The following is a 21,273-nucleotide window of genomic DNA, read 5'->3' as shown; positions in this document are numbered from 1 at the left end:
GCATAGAGCTTCCAAGAAAAATCCCAGCAAATATGTGAGCTGAACCAATACCAACCACAGTATTTAGGTGCTGTTTTACTTGATCAAAGAGACATCTTATCTGCTTTTGAGGTTATTAAAGATCCCACAGTACTTTCAGAAGAGTAGGCATACTGCTCTAGTGTCTATCCAAATGCCAATTTGATCATTTTGTTGACAAACTCTAGATAGGCACCCCTAACAACTGAAATGCTTTTCAGTGAGAGCTCCAGACCTTGGACTTCAACCATCATTTACATTAGCAAAGGTCTACCACATGTTGCAAGGCATATTTTTTCACCAAGAGTTTGATTATGAACTATAGGCAGTCCCCGGGTTACGCGGATCTGACTTACGTCGGATCCATACTTACGAACAGGGTTTTTCTCACCCCGGAGGACGCGGGCATCGGGGACCGCCCAGACGCGCCGCGGTCCCGCTGCCTGCATCCGCCGGGGCGAGAAAAGCTGCTCCGTGTGTCTCTGGTCTGCTGGGGGTGGGGAGTCTGGGCAGCGGGACCGCGTCTGGGCGATCCCGCCGCTCCTGGGTCCTCCGCGGCTTTGCTCCGCATCTCCCTGGTCTGCTGGGGGGGGGCCCCCAGCAGACCAGGGAGATGCGGAGCAAAGCCGCAGAGGACCCAGGAGCGGGACCGCGGCGTGTCTCGGTCCCGCTGCCCACGTCTCCCTGGTCTGCTGGGGGGGGGGGGGAGCGCAGCTAGTGCGCCCCCTCCCCCAGCGGACCAGGCTTTTCTCGCGGACACCTGTGGTAGAGTAGCTGGGGCGCTGCCGGTTGTTCCCGCAGCGCCGCTCCTCGGCGCTACTGGACCAACCCTGCAGCACCTCAGCTGCTCTGCCTCAGACGTCCTGATTCAGCCGCTGCTAGTCAGTTTCAGGGTTGACCTACCCGGCAGCACCCCAGCTGCTCTGTCCCAGGCATCCAGATTCAGCTGCTGTTGAAACTGATCAGCGGCTGATTCCAGGAAGCCCGGGGCAGAGAAACTCTGCCTCAGGCTTCCTGTAGTCAGTCGCTGGTCAGTTTCAGCAGTGGCTGAATCTGGACGCCAGTTCCGACTTACGTACAAATTCAACTTAAGAACAAACCTACAGTCCCTATCTTGTACATAACCCGGGGACTGCCTGTTTTGCTGGTTACTTACTATGATTTACGCATTTTTAAATGATTTATTAAGCTATGCTGAAATGCCACAAGCAATAGATGCACAAAATTCATTAGACATATTATAGTTTGAATGGAGAGAAGCAAAATATAGTTTATGCCAGAAGACAATCAACTTACTCTAAACAGTTACTTAGTATAGGTGAGAGATGTTCAGTGCCCAAGATAGGTAAAGTGATTTGTTTATGTGTTTGTAGCAAGATAGCCCCACAAAGTTTGAAAGGGTTCTTCAAACACTAACTTTTACTCACATGGAGAAAAAGAGACTCATTGTGACTTCATGAAAGAATAAAGGTCAGTGCTTCAAGAGTACTTTACTATGTTAGGGACACACTGTAAACTACTGTGATAACTGGGATGAAAGCCAATATAAAATCAACACAGTATATATAGTTATACAGTCGATATCGCCTAGTTGCTCATTTTTTCTCTATTAGAACAACCACAACATGTTACATTAAGTAAAGAAAGTGGAAAACTCCAGCTACTACATATTTTTTAAAAATATTTTGCATTTACACAGCATCATTCCTTAGAGGACCTCAAAGCACTTTCTAAAAGGTGGATTAAACATTGTCATTATTTTACATATGAAAACTGAAACAGAGAATTTAAGTGAGCTTCCAAAAATCACATGATTTTTTGCCAGTGCTGAGAAAAGAACCCCAAAGGCTCAATTAACCAGAACTAGAAATGTGAAGTCCCACTAAAAATGTTAACCAGCTAAACTGTATGTTTAACTGGTTAACCACCCACTGCAGTGCAGGCGGGCGGGGGGGGGGGCACTGGAGTATGTCCCCCACCCTCACCCAGCAGTGTGGTGCAGTGGGTTCAGCTGAGCTGGAGCACAAGTTAACCAGTTACCAGTAAGAATTAACCAAGAAAGGTGATGTTAAACTGGTTACCCATTTCCCTAACCAGAATTAGTCCCTACTAACCAAATCTAGTCTTCTTTATCATAAATAAAAAACAAAGAAAACAATCTACCTTGATCATTCAGAGCCTGAGTAGGATCTTTCAAAAGGGCTGCATATTTGTGCAAAAGGTTTACCATCACCTCCAGAAGTCCCACCTCCCTGAAGACATCCTTAAAGATGTAGTCATGACGAGTGAACTTGAGCAGTGTTTTCATTGCAATGATGCTACATTGGTAAGAGGCGCTGGATTTTAAGAGGATGCTGACACTAATCAGTTCTTTACAAGGAATATAATTCAAGCTAAAGACAACAAACTCCAGCATCTCAAAGTATTTGGTCTGCACTTCTGGAAGCTTGGAAATTTTCTCTAAAAATTGGGACAAGGTGTGTTGTGACTCCAGGATGAAGTAGTTGGCATTGTCTGCTATGTAAATATTTGTAATGGCATCCAGAATAATTTGCGCAAGATAGTTAGTTTTTGCTTTCAAAAATGCATTTTGAAGGACGGAGAAAGCTTGAATATTCCTCACACTATGACCTACAATAGGAAACAAAGGGGAAAACCAAAATTCTTTATGTTCATTTGCTTGACCATATTAAAGAAAAAGTATGAATTCAGCAAACAATTTGTTCTCCTCCCCACAATAAGTAGAAACAAATTATATTAAAATGAATATTTCAAAAAGCACAAACACATAAAATCATAGAATATTATAACTGGAAGGGACCTCAAGAGGTCATCAAAACCAGTCCTCCGCCCTCATGGCAGAGCCAACCACCACCTACATCATATCTGAAAGATATTTATCTAACCTGCTCTTAAATATCTCCAATGATGGAGATTCCACAATCCCTCCAGGCAATTTATTCTAGTGTTTAACCAGCATGACAGTTAGGAAGTTTTTCCTAATGTCCCACCTAAAGTATCTTGCTTCAATTTTAGCCAATTGTTTCTTGTCCTATCATCTGAAGTGAAGCAGAACTATTTTTCTCCCTCCTCCTCGTAACACCCTTTTTGGTACTTGAAAGCTGCTATCATGTCCCCTCTCAGTCTTCTCTTTTCCAAACTAAACAAGCCCAATTTTTTAAGTCTTCCCTCACAGGACATGTTTTCTAGACCATTAATCATTTTTGTTGCTCTTCTCTGGACCTTCTCCAATTTCTCTACATCATTCTTGAAATGTCATGCCTAGAACTGGACACAATACTACAGGTAAAGCCTAATCAACACAGAGTAAAGCAGAAGATATTCTTCTTCTCCCACAATATTCTTGCCAGCAAGTTAAGGGAATGTGGATTAGATAAATGGACGGTAAGATGGATAGAAAGATGGCTAGAAGGCCGGGCCCAGCAGGTAGTGATCAACGGCTCGATGTCAGAATGGCGGTCGGTTTCTAGCGGAGTGCCCCAAGGTTCGGTTCTAGGACCGGTTTTGTTCAATATCTTTATTAATGACCTGGATGAGGAGATGGATTGCACCCTCAGCAAGTTTGCAGATGACACTAAGCTGGGGGAGAGGTAGATACACTTAAGGGTATTGATCAAAGGGTAAATTAATATAAAGATCAGAATGCAATTTCAGTGATTAAGAATCTGAAGAAGTCATAGTTGAGAAAATGCTTTTCAAATAAGTAAATTCCCTATATTTGATCCATAATGGAAAACAATTGTAACACGTAACAATCGTCTGTAATACTGTAAGCAGACTGAGTTTGGAATGATATGCTCCCCCAACCTCCCAATGACATCATAAGCATAATGAAGAATGCCAGTCATAACTAAAAAGTCATGCATGGAGGACCTATTTAATTTGTACTTTGCACAGGAGTGAATCAGCATTTTGAACTAAAAGAGAAAAAACTGTCTCCCTTATTTTCATCTGGACACTAGGCATGAAGGAAAATGCCTTCAATATTGTTAACTATTTAAGTGCTGATGTCAAGGGGGAAAAAGCAGATACACATGAACTGTGAATGGCTTGTTTTCTACCAGAAATTTCTCCCCACAGTAAAACTTCTGCACTGCGTGATACAAACAGTAAACTCACCTTTGCCTGCAGGTTGTGGGACCGCAAATCCAGGCAACAGAAAAGGTGCTCCAGTGGTAACACCAGCTGGTTTTAATTCATTGACACCATATGTTGTCAGGGAAGTTATCAGATTAACCAAATCCTTCAAAGCATCCTTCGATTCTGCCTCTTTTGCCTGTTCTAATCTAAACATACCATACAATAGCACATAGTCACTTAACATGAACCATTTACTCAAACTAATCTGTGGTTCCTTTTAATTAGTTAGTTTTGCGTTTTTAAAAAACTTAAGGAGAGATGCTAATTTAAGAAGAACAGATTAGTGACCTAGAATTCTGAAGCCAAAGACTAGGGTACACTACATTTCCATATTTTAAAGTTTATTTTAAATGTTATAATATTCAATTGCTTAAACATTATTATTTGTATTATGGTAATATTTGGAGAATCTGACTGAGATCGGGTCTGAACATGCTAAATACACAGTAAAAAATTATCCCTGACTCAAAAAAATACTAACCAGACAAGTCAAGGGGAGGAGGGGGCAAGAAAGGAAAGAAAGTTTTATCATTTTACAAATGAGGGACTAAGACACAGAGTAAATACATAAAAGGAGTACTTCAAAGACAGCCACATTACATGCAAAACTTTGTAATTATAGTTAGAAGGAAAGCTCTGAAATGTAGTTCTTTAAAAGTATTACGATACTGAGAATATAATAAATAACACTAACAATGTTAGTACACACATATATTTTATTATATTCAATTACTGTAAAAAATAATCTTTATAAAGTGGAAAAAATTCAGCATAATTAGGAGCCTAAGAATAGAAGAAGCTTTAGGATGAAAATTACAATTTATCCTAAAAATAATCACAAAATACTGTAGAACCTCAGAACTATGAATACCTTGGCAATGGAGGCTGAGCTATTATAGATTTTTAAAATTTCTTACTGAGCAAATGGATTGTGTTTTGTCCATGAAGACAATTTGAGTTCTAATGTACTAGAAATTTATTGTAGTTTATTTGGTAAAAAGAGGGTGAAGTTTCAGTAACAACACCGTTACAACAGCACTCAGCTATGAAAGTTTTCTCTCATGGAAGGTACTATCACATATATTCATTGTGGGGTAAGTGGAATGTAAAATATAGAACAGGATACCGGAATAACATCTTAAAATTGAGAGCTAGTCTACATGGGATGTTAGTGTGTGCCAAACCAGTGCAACTCTGTATCACAGTAGCTTGCTGTGCAGTAACATCCCATACAGACACTGCTGCAGCACTAAAAGTTCTGTAGTACACTCTGACATTCACCCATCATAGTGTTAGGATTGTTATCCCAATACGGAATAACCTTATTTCCAATATCCTTGCTGCATTCTGTTAGATCCTAAAAATGCATACATGTATATTAATATACTCTCCACGTGTTAGAGAAACTGTTGAGAAATATATTATTTGCATACCTGAGCAAGAGATCACAGAGGAAGTTATATCCTTGCCATATCCTAAAATCATCCAACAGTGTTTGTGATACATCACTGGAATCTTTGAGAAAGCAAGAAAGCCCAGCAAACATCTCAACTATTTCTAGGGGAGAAAGGTCATCAGATTGCTGCATGTTCTGAACACAGGTGGATAAACATTCTTTTTCTGCAAGGACACAAATAAGAAACAGTTTTTTCCCCATCATTATACATATTTAAAAGCATCATTTTGGATTATTAAAATATACATAGGAATACAGTAACAGTTACTGTAACCATTTATTATCACACAATATTTAAGGGACACTGAGCTTGAAATCTAGACAGTTTCAGAAGTGACTTCTGGATATATCTAAACTGTAGTCCTATTCACTCTCCTCTTCCTCTCTCCCCCGCCTGTAACTTTTGCATTACAACCATATTTTTTATATTTTAAAAATAGGTACATATTTTCCTCCTTTCTATTGCTGCATGAAAGACTTAACTAACAGGCTCTAAAGAGGAAAAAGTAAAACTGACTATAAACTAAACTGTCCAACACACCATGGAAACACACTGAAAGTAGAGCAACTTATTTTTCACTCAAAACCCCTTTAATCATAATAATCTTAGATAATACAACTTTTAACAAAGCCTTTTCAAAATGTTTAACAGCTCCATGTAGCATTTATCAAAACAGTCAAACTGCTCAAGGAAGCATTCCTCTATAAAGTCAAAATATAACAGTCCAGACAACCAATCCTGAGCATGCTGATAAAAAAACATTATGCAATTAATTCCAGCAGCTGCACCAGAAAGGCCTAGCATACATTTATTTGAACATTAAATTTTAAGGTAATGAAAATAAAACAAAGATTAAATGTATACTATTCTAGACTAAAATGTCAAAGAAAATAGTCCTAACAAATTACAGTAGATGAATTATAAAATATCTATCTTCCTCTAGGTTGTTAAAACATGATTGTCTCTGGAGAAAGCCCTTAGAATTGTCTCTTGTATGCTTGGATATAGTATCCTGGGTCTTCTTTTATATTGCTATTCCAGTAGGGAAATAATGTGACTGATCCTTAAACACAACCAAAGCAGTAAGTCTTAGTTCATCTTTCCATCCTGAAGTGACACAGATCTGGGTATTATTAATCCAGTTGCCCCATATTTGTGTCTAGATTTGTGTGTGCATTCTTTATTTCAAGTGCATTGCATCATTTAGCCCAGATCTAGCTCATCGTCACCTGGGAGACAGGTGGATACAACTAAACTGCAGCTGAGAACTAGCCTCCCAACCTGAGCAGACACGCTCACAATATAATTAAAAAAATAGCACTGTGAACATTGTGGCACTGGAGGATGCTTGGGCTCGCTATCAAAGCTCAGACCCAGATGTCACCTTCTTTTTCTGCCTCATTCACCAAAATTTACACTCCAACTCATCTGACAAAGAGGGTTTTAACCACAAACGCTTATGCTGCTTATGCCCTAATAAATCTGTGCCACAGAACCCATTGTTGATTTACCAAAAGATACATTATGGTTGTAACTAGGAACAAATGTGTCCCCTTTGAAGTCATATTTGAAAATGCTCCTTTAAAGAAGCCATTGGACTCCTTTACTTATTATTTGTGTTTGAAAGCAAAATCAGGAACTTATCTGGTTTTTTTAAGGTCTTGTGTAATTTGTGAATGGTCAAATGTGAGAAAACAAAATTAGGAACAAATACTCTTAAATCTCTCTAAGTACTTTAGTTTTTGCTATATTATATACAAAAACTATATGATGAAAAGAGAGTCATACAGAAACTGGAACAGAAGAATAAAAACAAAAAACACTATCTGTATAAAATACGTACCATGAATGTATTTAACTACATTAACACTAAGGCCATGACGCGATATGGTCATTAGCACTTCCCCTGCACTTTTTCTCCAAGGCAGATTATAGGGAGGGCACCATGAGGTTATTGCACTGAATAAAAGCTGGAGATCATCCTTTTGAGCCAGTTCTTCTGCCGGGGACACAAAACTGCACAGTTTTACTAGGATCTGAAACAATAAGGCATTCAAATTATTAAAACAGCATAGGGCCAGTTAAATATTTAACAGCAGAACTCCATTCATTGATACTTTTACACAAATAGCTCAGAAAAAAAGATCATTCCGATAGAACTCTTATATTTATTAGCAAAGTAATGTCCAGTTCTCGTCCTTGCATATTGTTACTTTAACTATGTTAAATAAGACTAAGATTAGGTATTTAAAAGTTCATAATTATTCCACCGCTCAGGTCCATTAAAATAAGACTATACTAGCAGATTATTTTAAGTGTTTTATGCTGTCACTTAGGGATCAGATTTTAGGTCGATATATATATTACATTTATTCACTATCTACCAGAGACTAGAATGGTTGCCTAGACAGCATGTTCAACTCTTATATTAGGGACAGAGGTGTTGGAAAGCTAACCACTCTAATGCTTTCTAATGCACGAAGAGCACTGATTGGCTACGAAGGGAGCAGTATCCATACTTCCTTGACCAAATGAAGAGTAGACAAAACACTGGGTAACGTAAGGTTATTTACTATGAGTATGTGTTCAATTCAGAGTTAATTTGAATTATCAGCACCAAGGTCTGAGCACTTGAGCTAGCCTTGCCCAGGGGTGAGCAGCCACGCTGCAGTGCCTTATCTGTGAATCGTGCTGCCTTTTGTGTGTTACTAGAATTTCTACAACCACATCTCATTGATCATTAGTGCTTCAGAGAGAGTATGGCTACACTCTTTTTTTCCCTGGAAGAGGTATGCAAGTAGAGCTCACATTTGCATACCTTCTTCCTTTTTTTCCCCCCTGGAAGAGGCTTTTCCGCCATTTGTCCCCATCTATACGGGGCCAAATGTTGGAAAAAAACCCTTTCAAAAGTCCCCTGTAAACCTCGTTTTACGAGGAAGAAGGGGGCTTTCAAAAGAGGGAGGGTTTCCGACATTTGGCACCATATAGATGGGGCCAAATGGCAGAAAAGTCTCTTCCGGGGGAAAAAATGGAAGAAGGTATGCAAGCGCTATTTGCATACCTCTTCAGGAAAAAAAAAAAAAAAAAAACAGCGTAGCCATACCCTAAGTGAGCTGCTCTACACGTCTTTCACAGTGAACGGTGAGAGAACTTTTTCTGTTCTCCTGGGGCACATGAGATGAATTATGGAATGGCAACGGATAGCTACCAGCACTTCAGGGATTTAAACCTGTATCCTCACTGCAGAATAGGCAGACTACCAGCACCAGTACAAGTAGAATTCAGGCTCTAACTCATATCCAATAATACCAGCTAGTCTGATAGAAATATTTCAATTCAGGAAAGAGGTTTTTAAGTATGGACAGAAAGGGGACTGGCCAGCACTCAAGAGCCTAGGCTAACTCTTCTCTGAAAACATGCCCACATTTTAGAGTCTTGTACAATGAGGCCCTGAATTAGCTGATACCTAGACACATCATTCAACATTTAGAGTGATGAAGAGATCTCAGGGGCACTACAGAAACAAATCAAATAGGTCTGATATGCAAAGAGTGTATTTTGCTTAGAATCATATGGGTTATTTTAGGCAAATGAACAGTTTATTACATTTTCTTATCAATGTAAGACATGTGGACTTGTCAGAGTAAAAGAAAGAAGTCAAAAGAAAATGTATTCAAAACAAGAAATCTTAAGACATGTAAGGTACATCCTTTTTAGGAGTCAGAACAAACCTAATATCAACTAATACATTGCTTGTAAGTAAGTAAAGAGTACCACACTTAGTGAACCTTTGCTTGTTTCTAACTACGATCACTTAAAAGCAGACCAGGAATTTCTCTGAGTTTTTAGACTTCATGAAATAGAGAAAAGATTTGTTTTGTCAAGCATAAACACTCTGAATTAGAGCAAGGTGTTAAACTCATGGGTATTACGTCCATTGCTCAAGCAAAGATGGGCCCTGGCAAAATGATGTTACATCTGAGTCTAAAATAACCAAAGCTAAACGAAGTAAATGAATTAGAACAATATTTCTAAAGCGAGTGAAATTATTCTGTCAACACATAAAACACTTCTGAGACACTATGTAACAACACAATGGCTAACTATCTCAAATAGATTTGAAAAAATCACTAGGAAGATAGACTCCATAGACTCCAAGGTCAGAAGGGACCATTATTATCATCCAGTCCGACCCCCTGCACAGTGCAGGCCACAGAATCTCACCCACCCCTCCTAGAATAATCCTCTTACCTATATCTCAAATATTGAAGCCTTCAAATACTTTGAAGACCCCAAGATGCAGAGAATTCTCCAGCTGTGATCTGTAACCCATGCTACAGAGGAACACGAAAAACCTCCAGGGCCTCTGCCAATCTACCCTGGAGGAAAATTCCTTCCTGACCCCAAATATGGTGATCAGCGAAACCCTGAACATGTGGGCAAGACTCATCAGCCAGACACCCAGAAAGTTCTCTATAGTAACTCCTATCATCCCTCCATTGACCTATTTACCACTGATAATGAATGGTCAATTAGTTACCAAGTTCATGTTATCTCATCAAACCATCCCCTTCATAAACCCATCTAATTTAATCTTGAAGCCAGATAGATCTTTTGCCCCCACTACTTCCCTTGGAAGGCCGTTCCAGAACCTCACTCCTCTAATGGTTAGAAACCTTCGTCTAATCTCAAGTCTAAACTTCCTAATAGCCAGCTTATATCCATTTGTTCTTGTGTCCACATTGGTATTAAGCTTAAATAATTCCTCTCCCTCCCTGGTATTTATCCCTCTAATATATTTAAAGAGTGCAATCATGTCCCCCTTCAGCCTTCTTTTGGTTAAGGTAAATAAGCCAAGCTCCTTGAGTCTCCTTTCATAGGACAGGTTTTCCATTCCTCGGATCATCTTAGTGGCCCTTCTTTGTACCTGTTCCAGTTTGAATTCATCCTTCTTAAACATGGCAGACCAGAACTGCACACAGTATTCCAAATGGGGTCTCACCAATGCCCTGTATAATGGCACTAACACCTCCTTATCCCTACTGGAAATACCTCGCCTAATACATCCCAAGACCGTATTAGCCTTTTTCACGGCCATGTCACAATAGCGGCTCATAGTCATCCTATAATCAACCAGGACTCCGAGGTCCTTCTCCTCCTCCGTTACTTCCAACTGATGTGTCCCCAGCTTATAACTAAAATTCTTGTTAATAATCCCTAAATGCATAACCTTGCACTTTTCACTATTAAATTTCATCCTATTGCTATTACTCCAATTTACAAGGTCATCCAGATCTTCCTGTATGATATCCCGATCCTTTTCTGAATTGGCAATACCTCCCAACTTCGTGTCACCCGCAAATTTTATCAGGACACTTCCACTTTTGGTGCCAAGGTCAGCGATAAAAAGATTAAATAAAATTGGCCCCAAAACTGATCCCTGAGGAACTCTGCTAGTAACCTTCCTCAAACCTGACAGTTCACCTTTCAATATGACCCGCTGTAGTCTCCCCTTTAACCAGTTGCTTATCCACCTCTCAACTTTCATATTAATCCCTATCTTTTCCAATTTAACCAATAATTCCCCATGTGGTACTGTATCAAATGCCTTACTAAAGTTGAGGTAGATTAGATCCACTGCATTTCCTTTATCTAAAAAATCTGTTACTTTCTCAAAAAAGGAGATCAGGTTGGTTTGGCAAGATCTACCTTTTGTAAAACCATGTTGTAATTTGTCCCTCAATAGCCTCAATGTCTCTAACTACTTTCTCCTTCAAAATTTTTTCCAAGATCTTGCATACTACAGATGTCAAACTAACAGGTCTATAGTTACCCGGGTCGCTTTTTTTCCCTTTCTTAAAAATAGGAACTATATTAGCAATTCTCCAGTCAAATGGTACAACCCCTGAGTTTAGAGATTTATTTAAAAAAATTGCTAATGGACTTGCAATTTCATGTGCCAGTTCCTTTAATATTCTTGGATGAAGATTATCTGGGGCCCTCAATTTACTCCCATTAAGCTGTTCAAGTTTGGCTTTTACCTCAGATATGGTAATATCTACCTCCATATCCTTAGTCCCATTTGTTATGTTACCATTATCCCTAAACTCTTCATTAGCCTCATTAAAGACTGAAGCAAAGTATTTGTTTAGATATTGGGCCATTCCTACATTATCCTTAACCTCCACTCCATCCTTAGTAATTAGCAGTCCTACTACTTCTTTTTTTGTTTTTTTCCTATTTATATGGCTATAAAACCTTTTACTATTGGTTTTAATTCCCTTTGCAAGGTCCAACTCTACCTGACTTTTAGCCTCTCTCACTTTGTCCCTACATGCTCTAACTTCAATAAGGTAGCTTTCTTTACTGATCCCTCCCATTTTCCACTCCTTATATGCTTTCTGATTTTTCTTAATCACCTCTCTGAGATGCTTGCCCATCCAGCTTGGTCTAACACACCTGCCTATAAATTTTTTCCCTTTTCTTGGGATACAGGCTTCTGACAGCTTCTGCTACTTTAACTTAAAATAATTCCAGGCCTCGTCCACCTCAAGATCCAGAATTTCTTTAGTCCAATCAACTTCCCTAACTAATTTCCTTAATTTATTAAAGTTAGCCCTTTTGAAATAAAAAACCCTAGTCTCAGATTTGTTTATCCTTCCATTTAATTTCAACTGAATTAGCTCCTGATCACTCGAGCCAAGGTTGTCCCCTACAACCATTTCATCTATGAGGTTCTCGCTACTCACCAAAACCAAATCTAAAATAGCATCCCGCCTTGTTGGTTCAGCAACTACTTGATGAAGGATTTCATCAGCTATAACATCTAGGAAAATTTGAGCCCTATTATTATTACTAGCACTTGTTCTCCAGTCTATATCTGGAAAGTTGAAATCTCCCATGATTACACAGTTTCCATGAGTATTTACTTCATTAAAAACATTAAAGAGGTCTCTATCCATATGCAAATTGGCTCCTGGTGGTCTGTAACACACCCCAAGCACTATCCCGGGGGAGGATCTGATAGTTTTCTTTCCCAATGTGATTTTTGCCCAAACAGACTCTGTCTTCTCCAGTCCATCACTTTTTATTTCTTTACAATCTACCTAATCTTTGATATACAATGCGACTCCACCACCTTTACCCTTATTTCTGTCTTTCCTAAACAGCACATACCCTTCAATACCTGTACTCCAGTCATGCCTAGTATTCCACCATGTTTCTGTTATTCCTATAATATCTGGTTTCACTTCCTGGACCAATAGCTCGAGTTCCTCCCTTTTGTTACCTAGGCTCCTCGCATTGGTGTACAAACATCTTAATTTTTGCTGTTTGGCCTCACTCACATTCTTTACCCAATTTGGCACGGACGTTGTACCTCCAATATGACCTATTAGACTAGTATCCACCCTTCCTCATGTACATTCTCTTACCCCCAGCTATATCCTTTCTTACTTCGTTTTCCTCCCTCTCAGTGTTAAAATCCAGCGTAGAGATTACCTGGACATCTCCCAACCGTCTCCCCCAAATTCCTAGTTTAAAGCTCTCTTAATCAGTAGAGCCAGCCTCCATCCTAGAAGTCTATTTCCCTCCCTACTTAGGTGAAGTCCATCCCGAGAGATTAGTCCTTTGTCCATAAATGCCTCCCAGTGACCATACATCCCAAAGCCTCCTTATATCACCACTGCCTAAGCCATCTATTGATCATCATAATCCTGTCACATCTTAGTTGCCCTTCTCTAGGAACAGGCAGAATCCCACTAAAGATCACCTGAGCCTCAATTTCCTTGAGCGTCCTCCCCAGCCTAGCATAGTCCCCCTAATTCGTTCCAGCGAGAATGTAGCCGTATCATTTGTTCCTACATGAAGGATAATCAATGGATTCCTTCCTACTCCCTTAATAATCCTCTTCAACCTCAGTTCCACATCCCGAATCCTAGCACCTGGCAGACAGCACACCCTTCTATTCTCTGGATCAAAGCTCTGGTTACAGGCCTATCTATTCTTCTCAATAAGGAGTCCCCAATCACGTAGACCTGCCTTTTCCTAGTGACAGTGCGATTCTCTGTCTATCTCTTGCTTCCTCTGGCTGCAAGTCCTTGCCATTCCTGTTTTCCCTTGTAATCCTCTTTAACCCATCCTGTATCCTCCTAATGCTCATTATTGGTGTTGTCTCCATTAACTCTTCCCCTTTATCTATGGGACTAGCCACTCTTCTCTTCTTCCTTACCCTTCCATCTTCATTATCTACCTGCTGTACCCCTTCTTTCATTCTCCAGCTCTACATACCTGTTATTGAGCTCTATTTTTCCTTCACTGACCCATCTTTTCCTCTGCCTAGTTCTCTGAGTCACATGCTTCCACTGTCCATTTTCTTCACCCAGCAGTCCCCCCTCTGAGGCCCTTGATCCTGCTTCCATCTGTATATCTAAAGCTTTCCCCTTCAGCCATGTCATTCCTTTGCTCCATCATCTGCTCAAACCCCCTTCTAAACTCGACCACTTTAAATGAATGAATAAAGATTAGGGCTGTCAATTAACGCGCGTTAATCGCAGGCATTTTGCGTGTGTGGTACTGCCCCTTTGAAACGCCACAGTGGTGTTTCAAAGGGGCAGTGCTGCACAGCTGACCCCCGGGCTCCCTGCCGTGCTGCCCTTTGGAAATGCTGCGGCGGTGTTTCCAAGGGGCAGCACAACGTAGAGCCTGTGGTCAGCTGGAGTCCCCAGCTGACCTTGGGCTCTTTGCAGCCCTGCCCCTTTGAAACACTGCCGTGGCATTTCAAAGGGGCAGTGCCACGGGGAGCCAGGGATCAGCTGTGCGTCACTGCCCCTTTGAAACACCACTGTGGCGTTTCAAAGGGGCAGTGCTGCACGGAGCCCATGATCAACACTATACATTTTATAGTCTGTACTGTAATTAAAATCAATATATTTAAAATGTAGAAAACATCCACAAATATTTAAATAGATAGTGTTCTTATTATTGTTTAACAGTGCAATTAATCACGATTAATATTTTTAATTGCTTGACAGGCCTAATAAAGAAATTACCACTGCATTTTATGTATCTTATACAATTATCTTTACTTTGTTTTTCAATCGAAGGGAGACAATAGGCAACATATTTTTTACCTTAGAAAGGATTGTATTAATTTGTAATCAGATGCTAATATATCAACTCTCATATAACTGTCTATTCATATTAGCTCAAATGTTCTTTTATGCAAGGTGCTGTGCTCCCTCAACTCTTTTTTGAACATAGTACCATTTAGAATGGAGTCTGTTATGGATTTAAGTATCAGTACAATATATTTTTATTTGTGATAAATTTGAGTAATGAAAAATGTTGTGATGTCGCACTTAGTGAACAAATTTTCCTGAAATACCAGCATTTTCCTTTTATAAAAGGAAGCAATCCAAGGGGAGCAGGGGTTCTGTACCTTCTTATAAGGTAACTTCAATAAGTTAACTGATTCATTTTGTTCTGCTCAAAAGGTCCTAAATTAACTCATTCAGGGAAGCTATCAAAATGATGTTCCCTTTTTCAGCCACAGGAAGGTGATTTATTTCCCTATTAGAAATAAAGATGACATGTTTTTAAACAATTTAATAGATCAATAGCAGTGCTGCAGATTTTTACTGTACTCTATTCAATGACTGTAATGACTAAAAACGTAAAAGAAGACAGAGTTGGGAAGGGGAAAAATGGGAGCTGGTCTGCATGTTATCCCTCTTAAGCATTCTGCTACAAGTGCTACACTCATTTGTGAGGAAAAATAGCACTCAATCTCAATTCTGCTGCTAACAGTTGTCTCTGTTAAAAAAAAACAACAAAGAAAAAAAAATCAGTGTGTGAAGTCTCTGGCTCAAATCAACAGCAATTTCTGGAGATTTCTGATAAAACCTCCCCTTTCCATTTTTAATGTCCCTGGCCTTTTTAAGAGAGAAACTCTGTTCTACATAGTCAACACCTACATTGTCTTCTTACCTGTACAAAGACTTTTTGTAGTAACGTTCGGCGCTCTGCTAGAGGTAGCTCATGCTGCGCTCCTCCAACTACCTCAGGCACATGTGGAAGGTCAAAAAACAGATATAGACATTTTACAAGCGTGGAAGGCACTGACATTGTAGTCATGCAGTCCACTGTTTTCTGAAAACAGAAAAGACAGCAACATTTCACCATATTGTAACAGTGTTTTGTTTTGTTTTTTTTAAACACAAAATCTTTTCTTTTACATTCAATACATTCTGTATTCTTTGACAGAATAATTTAATCATGGAAACTATTGCCATTAATGGAAGCCACATAGATAGAAGCTTGCAAAAAATGGATAACGTTCTTATAAATGTAACATGCTAAAGCTGCAGTATTGATGAATTATGTATTCTACAATATACATGAAACAAAGAAAAACAAGACAACCTTCAGAAAGGTGTAAATATACCATTAGTAGTAAACAAAGCATTAATTATTCATATTAGAATAGCATCTGAATGCTCCATTAGGATTAGAGTAATTGAACTACACAGAATAAACACACAGAGAAAGACACAATCCCTTCTACAAGATAAGACAATAATATAATGGACAGTAAGAGAGAATGAAGGTCAAAAAATGAAGAAATTATCATTTATATCAATTTAGCAATTACAAACTATAAGCTTTTCAAATTAATGTAAAGATAAGCAACTCCCTCAAGCCCTTAATCTAGACCTTCGCAGTTGGATATTTATTATAGTCATCATAAAAGAGTGATTGGATTACAAAGAGACAGTATTGGCTTTATTGTGTTTCATTCATACAGAATGGCATGGAAGAAAATGTGAAAACATCTGAAGAGTGGACAAGTTCAGACGTGGAGTCTGGCATTATAAAGCAGGTGGGAAGATTTGGTAAGATAACCAGGGAGCAATTGTCCAATGTGTCAGAAGGACAGTCAATGGAACCTCAGTAATAGAGCTCATAGTTGCCTTGGCTTTGCTATTTCTTTACATAATGTGGCCTCCATAAAGAGACTACTATTTATTCCCAAATTTATTGTCTTGTAGCCTGCAAAGATATCCATTTGGGACCAAATCAAATTCCACGTGCTCTGCAGGAAACAGCATATCCAAAATAGATAGCCCTTAATTATCCTACAAGAATTAACACATTTAATGATCATACATAATTCAGGAGTATGGAAGGACACAGAATAAGGATAACTGACAAGGACAACTGATCAAGGTGCCGCCACCATTTCAAAGATTAATATATGTCATAATTATCTTGGGTTCTTGCATGCATGTCCATACTAGGATGTTAAATTTCGATTAATCAGCTAATCAAGTAGATGATGGGATTTCCGTCAACTACTTGATTAGTCGATAAGGGGGGCGCTTGCTAGCCCACTGCTTCTCTCCCTTTGAAATGTGTATTTTAAAGGGAGAGAGGCAGGGGGAACCCATGCCAACAGGGAGCAAAGCAGTCCCTGCTGACATGGGTTACTGTCTGTGCCTCTTCTTTTGAAAAGTACAAGCGTCACAGGCAGCTCTTGTATATTCTAAAGGGAGAGGAGAAGCAGTGGGACCAGCGCTCGTGGGACTGTTTCAATCCCCACTCGTGCCATTTCCCCACTGCTCCCCGCCTCCCCTCCGGAGACAGTGCTGGGGAGGGGAACCAGCTTTTAAGCCAGTTCACCCCCTGCACTGGATCGTGCTATCCACTTGCTGCCTTTCTCTCATGGAGGCAGCAAGGAGTAAGGGGGGGTAAGGGGAACCAACTAGTCGAGTCCCTACTCAACTACCCAATAAGCATTTGCTTACTGGGTAGCCAACTAGTCGACTAGTTGCTTTCATCCCTAGTCCACACAGACTTTTTTCCATCCTGACAGTAAGATCTTAGTATGGCAGAAAAGATCATTATACCATTTCTCACTATTATCTTTCAAAGCACACATTTCCCATTATAGGTGGTTAGATTTTTTCTTAGTAAGCACAAGGCGTTCGTGCCACTGTTTTTCATGGAGCTTGCCTATGGGGTGAGTTAGTACATGACAAGGCGGGGTGTAAATCCACATAATATTAGTGTGTCATGCACTACTAGCTGCAGTAGCAGGGTCCATATGCACTAGAAGTTCCCGAGTGCCCTGTAATAGGGTGGCTGTCTGGCACTGGCCTAATATGAGTTAAACCCAGCCCTGGGAAATGGCTGAGATTGTGGGGCCCACAGCTTTGGCAGGTAACAACAAATTAAGGCTACAGCTGGTGTAGTGTAAATAAAGGCTCCTGGAGTGGAGGACACATTTTTGCTCCAGTTGTGCATCAGGAGGGTACTGAGACTGAGCAGGCTAGGGAAGGACAAGCAAACTCCGGAGAGCTCTGGACAGGCAAACTCCCACACTGAGGCCTTGCTCACAAGGCCTGAGGTGACTAGGGCTGCAGGGAAACATCCAGGGCAGCACAAGACAGCAAGTCCACACCCCTTTGTAACAATATGGTTTTTCTGTAACTATGTTGGAAGGCCTGTAACCATATTGCTAGGCCTGAACCAAAGCCTTCTTCTGCAGCCAGACTGAAAAGCAGCAGTAAGGATGGGTGTGTAAAGGAACAGGGTTCCATCTTGAGCCCTAGGAACTGGGTAAAGATGTGTATCCCTAAAGTGCGGAAGGGATAGATAAATTTGTGCAGGTAACACCTTGCCAATGATGAGTAGCCATTTCAGATTGCAATTTGCCCCTGAGGCAGGAGTTAGATGCTCATTGAGACAGGTGGATATAGGGGTTCCCTAGGAGGGGAGGACCCTGGAGTGCAGGGGCACTGCCACAGGGCAGTTCTGTGAGGAAAGGGCTCTGTGGACAATGAGGGACATGGTGCCTGAACCAGAGTAGTAACTAAAAAGACGAGTAAGGGCGAGACACTTGCCAGCAGAAGGCGCTCTGAGGTTGAAGAGCTAATTCTCAAGATGACCCACAGGAGGTACCGCAGACTCAACCCTGTTACATGTCCTACTTCAATTTAAAACAGGAAGAGATTGAAGTGTACTAAGAAACTTTTAATATGCAGCAGCAGGGTCCACATGGATAGTTAGTGTGATGTAGATTTACACCCCCACTTGCAGCAAAGTAACTCTGTTCAAACAGACTCTTACAGAATTAGTCATAGTACCACAGCAAATTGCAGGGAAACGAACACTTCAAAAGCAACTTTATAGGTTAAAATTTGTTCACAAACTATTCAGTGAATATTTGAAAATGTTAATAGAAAATTAAATTAATTAAAAAATGATACACAAACAGAAAATAACTGTATTTTGTGGTTGTTTAGATCTTTAACTGGGTTTAGTCCCTAAGAGAGAATATCATCAATACCTGGTGACAAGGGTTTGTTTGTTTGGTTGGTTTTTGTTTCTGAAGTAAAGCATTTTTCGTTATTGCTGTTTTTTAATTAATTCTAAGGTGTAGAAAGCACTTTTTAGACTCAAATTCTCTTAAGCAGCTTTTGAAGTATTACTTCTTTACCTAAAAATTATTTAACTGTGGTCTAGGAAAAGATAAAATTTGAGCCCCAGAGGACTCTTCAGCAACTTCAATCATAACTACAGCTTTACTACAGAGACACTACTGTATAATAAAATTAAATCTCAACATAGGAAGGAGATGTAAAAGATTTTATGAACTGTAAACTTTGAAATTAGGACACTGTAGGATATTCCCATGGCATCTTTTCACGTGTACTATTTAATAAGGAATGCTGCACACCTGAAAACATTATTTTGGTATTCCTGCCTTAGTTTTCTCTATAATAAAGAATAACTAACCTGTCCGGATGAGGCTAATAAATTAATTGTATTGAGCAGCATCCAACCTCTACTGGCTTCTTCACTCTGATTGATCTCCAGGAACTGAACTATGGCACGACTTGCAGCCTCTGTTTAAAAACAAAAACACAAAAACAAAAAACAAGCCCAACTATTTAAACACATGCAGCATGGAAAGTGGATCTTCTTTTCAAACACCACACAGAAATTAAGTTAAACTCTTCATGTGAGTTCATTTGAGAACATAGTGAATGTCTGATTTCACCCCAAACTGCTACTTGGGCATTGAGTGCACTGAATAGGGACACCACAAATGTACCATAAAATCAATCCTATATTTGAGATGGATCAAATGGCATTTTTACCCTCTGGAGAGATTATAAAAATGATAAGAGAAAAACACCACATCACTTGTGCGTGAACACTTTCCAGAAAGCAAAAACAGTATCTGACCATCATCTTCAGAGGAAACATGCATCTTCGAAAAACAAGCCAAAGAGCCTAACTTCATATTTTTGCTAGATAATAAAAATCACGGGCTTAGAGACACCAGATTTATTGGCTTAACACAACAATCTGTAACCACTAACAACCCCTCCCCCACACACAGAGCAGTTTTGCCCCCATCCCTTTCCTGACTATATTATTTTAAAAGGAGAAAATCTATTATTTTTTTCCTATAATCATTAAAACTTGTTACTATCCTCCCACTCTCATTGGTTATTATGGACAGTTTTCCTTTGTGGTTAAGTTTTTGGTTTTGTGGTTTTTCAAAAGTGAACTCTTGAAAAACATAAGGGTTTCAAGGTAAAAAATTCAAACATGACAACTCTTCCAAAAATAGTGATATTTGTTAAGGATGTTAAAATGCGGTTAATTGACTAGTTTATGGAATTTCCATTGACTAGTTGGTAGGCACTTCCACATTCCTCCTTTGAAAGAGCCCCTGGGGCTCTTGTACATTTCAGAGGAATGCAGAACTCTGTGTACAGCCCAGAGCCAGTGGGAAGTCCCATTGACTCCGGGCTCCATGCCGTGTGCCTGTTTTGAAATGCACAGGAGTCCCCAGTGGGGGTTCTTGTGCATTTCAAAGCCATGCAGGCCGGGGTGAGCGGGGGTGGGGGAGAACTCGCAGTCTCCTGCTGACCCCAGGCTCCATGCTATGGGCTCCCCTGTCCCTTTGAATAGTGCAGAGATTCAAAGGGGCAGGAGGGGAGCCTGGGGCCAGCTGACCCTGGGCTCCCCGTGGCATTTCCCCAAGACTCCCAAACTGACCCCAGGTTCCAGGGAAGTGTTGCTGGGAGCCTGGGATCAGCTGGGAATCCTCAGCTGGCCCCGGACTCCAGGGCTGCCTCTTTGAATCTCTGCAGAGGCAGTGTTTTAAAGGGGCAGCCTGCCACACAGCTGATCCCAGGATCAGCTGTGCACCTGCCACCTTGGGGTTTCAAAGTACCCCTTCCCTCCCCCATAGAGGCAGCAAGGGGACGGGGGAATTCACTAGTCAACATTACTGTCCAATAAACAAATGCTTATCAGATAGTGACTAGTCTTTAACATCCTCAGTATTGGTATCTGTCATTTTGTTTCAACCCACCTCTAATGAAGAGGCTAAGACATTAGAATAAACATCAACAAAACAATAAGTAATAAAATAAACAAGTCAGTACATAAAATGTTTGGCTTAATAAAATGTTAAAGTCCAGCATGTAGTATAGGTCATTATAAACAAAGATTCAAAACACTTTTGAATTGGCTAATATCTATTTAGACTCTCATAAAACACATTCTCCGCAACTTCAGACACTCTCCTGTCAACTCTTTCCATATAGTGCACAGAGAA

At 40.1% G+C, this 21,273-nt stretch overlaps 1 protein-coding gene across 10 annotated transcripts in view; it reads right to left on the bottom strand.

The window, feature by feature from the left end:
* WDFY3 (WD repeat and FYVE domain containing 3) overlaps positions 1-21,273 on the bottom strand; it is a 314,732-nt gene that overhangs the window by 173,627 nt on the left and 119,832 nt on the right. For all 10 annotated transcript variants that reach the window (XM_075929522.2, XM_075929521.2, XM_075929520.2 and 7 more), the window contains 6 exons: positions 19,434-19,543; positions 15,624-15,785; positions 7,480-7,672; positions 5,613-5,799; positions 4,159-4,325; positions 2,182-2,649 (listed from right to left, as the gene is read on the bottom strand). In XM_075929522.2, coding sequence (XP_075785637.2) covers positions 2,182-2,649; positions 4,159-4,325; positions 5,613-5,799; positions 7,480-7,672; positions 15,624-15,785; positions 19,434-19,543 — 1,287 coding nt within the window. The remainder of the gene's footprint in view (positions 1-2,181; positions 2,650-4,158; positions 4,326-5,612; positions 5,800-7,479; positions 7,673-15,623; positions 15,786-19,433; positions 19,544-21,273) is intronic.

The sequence above is a fragment of the Pelodiscus sinensis genome, chromosome 4, assembly GCF_052426305.1.
Source record: "Pelodiscus sinensis isolate ZL-2025 chromosome 4, ASM5242630v1, whole genome shotgun sequence".
In the NCBI taxonomy this organism is placed as follows: Eukaryota; Metazoa; Chordata; order Testudines; family Trionychidae; genus Pelodiscus; species Pelodiscus sinensis.
This window is presented reverse-complemented; position numbering and strand designations above follow the sequence as displayed.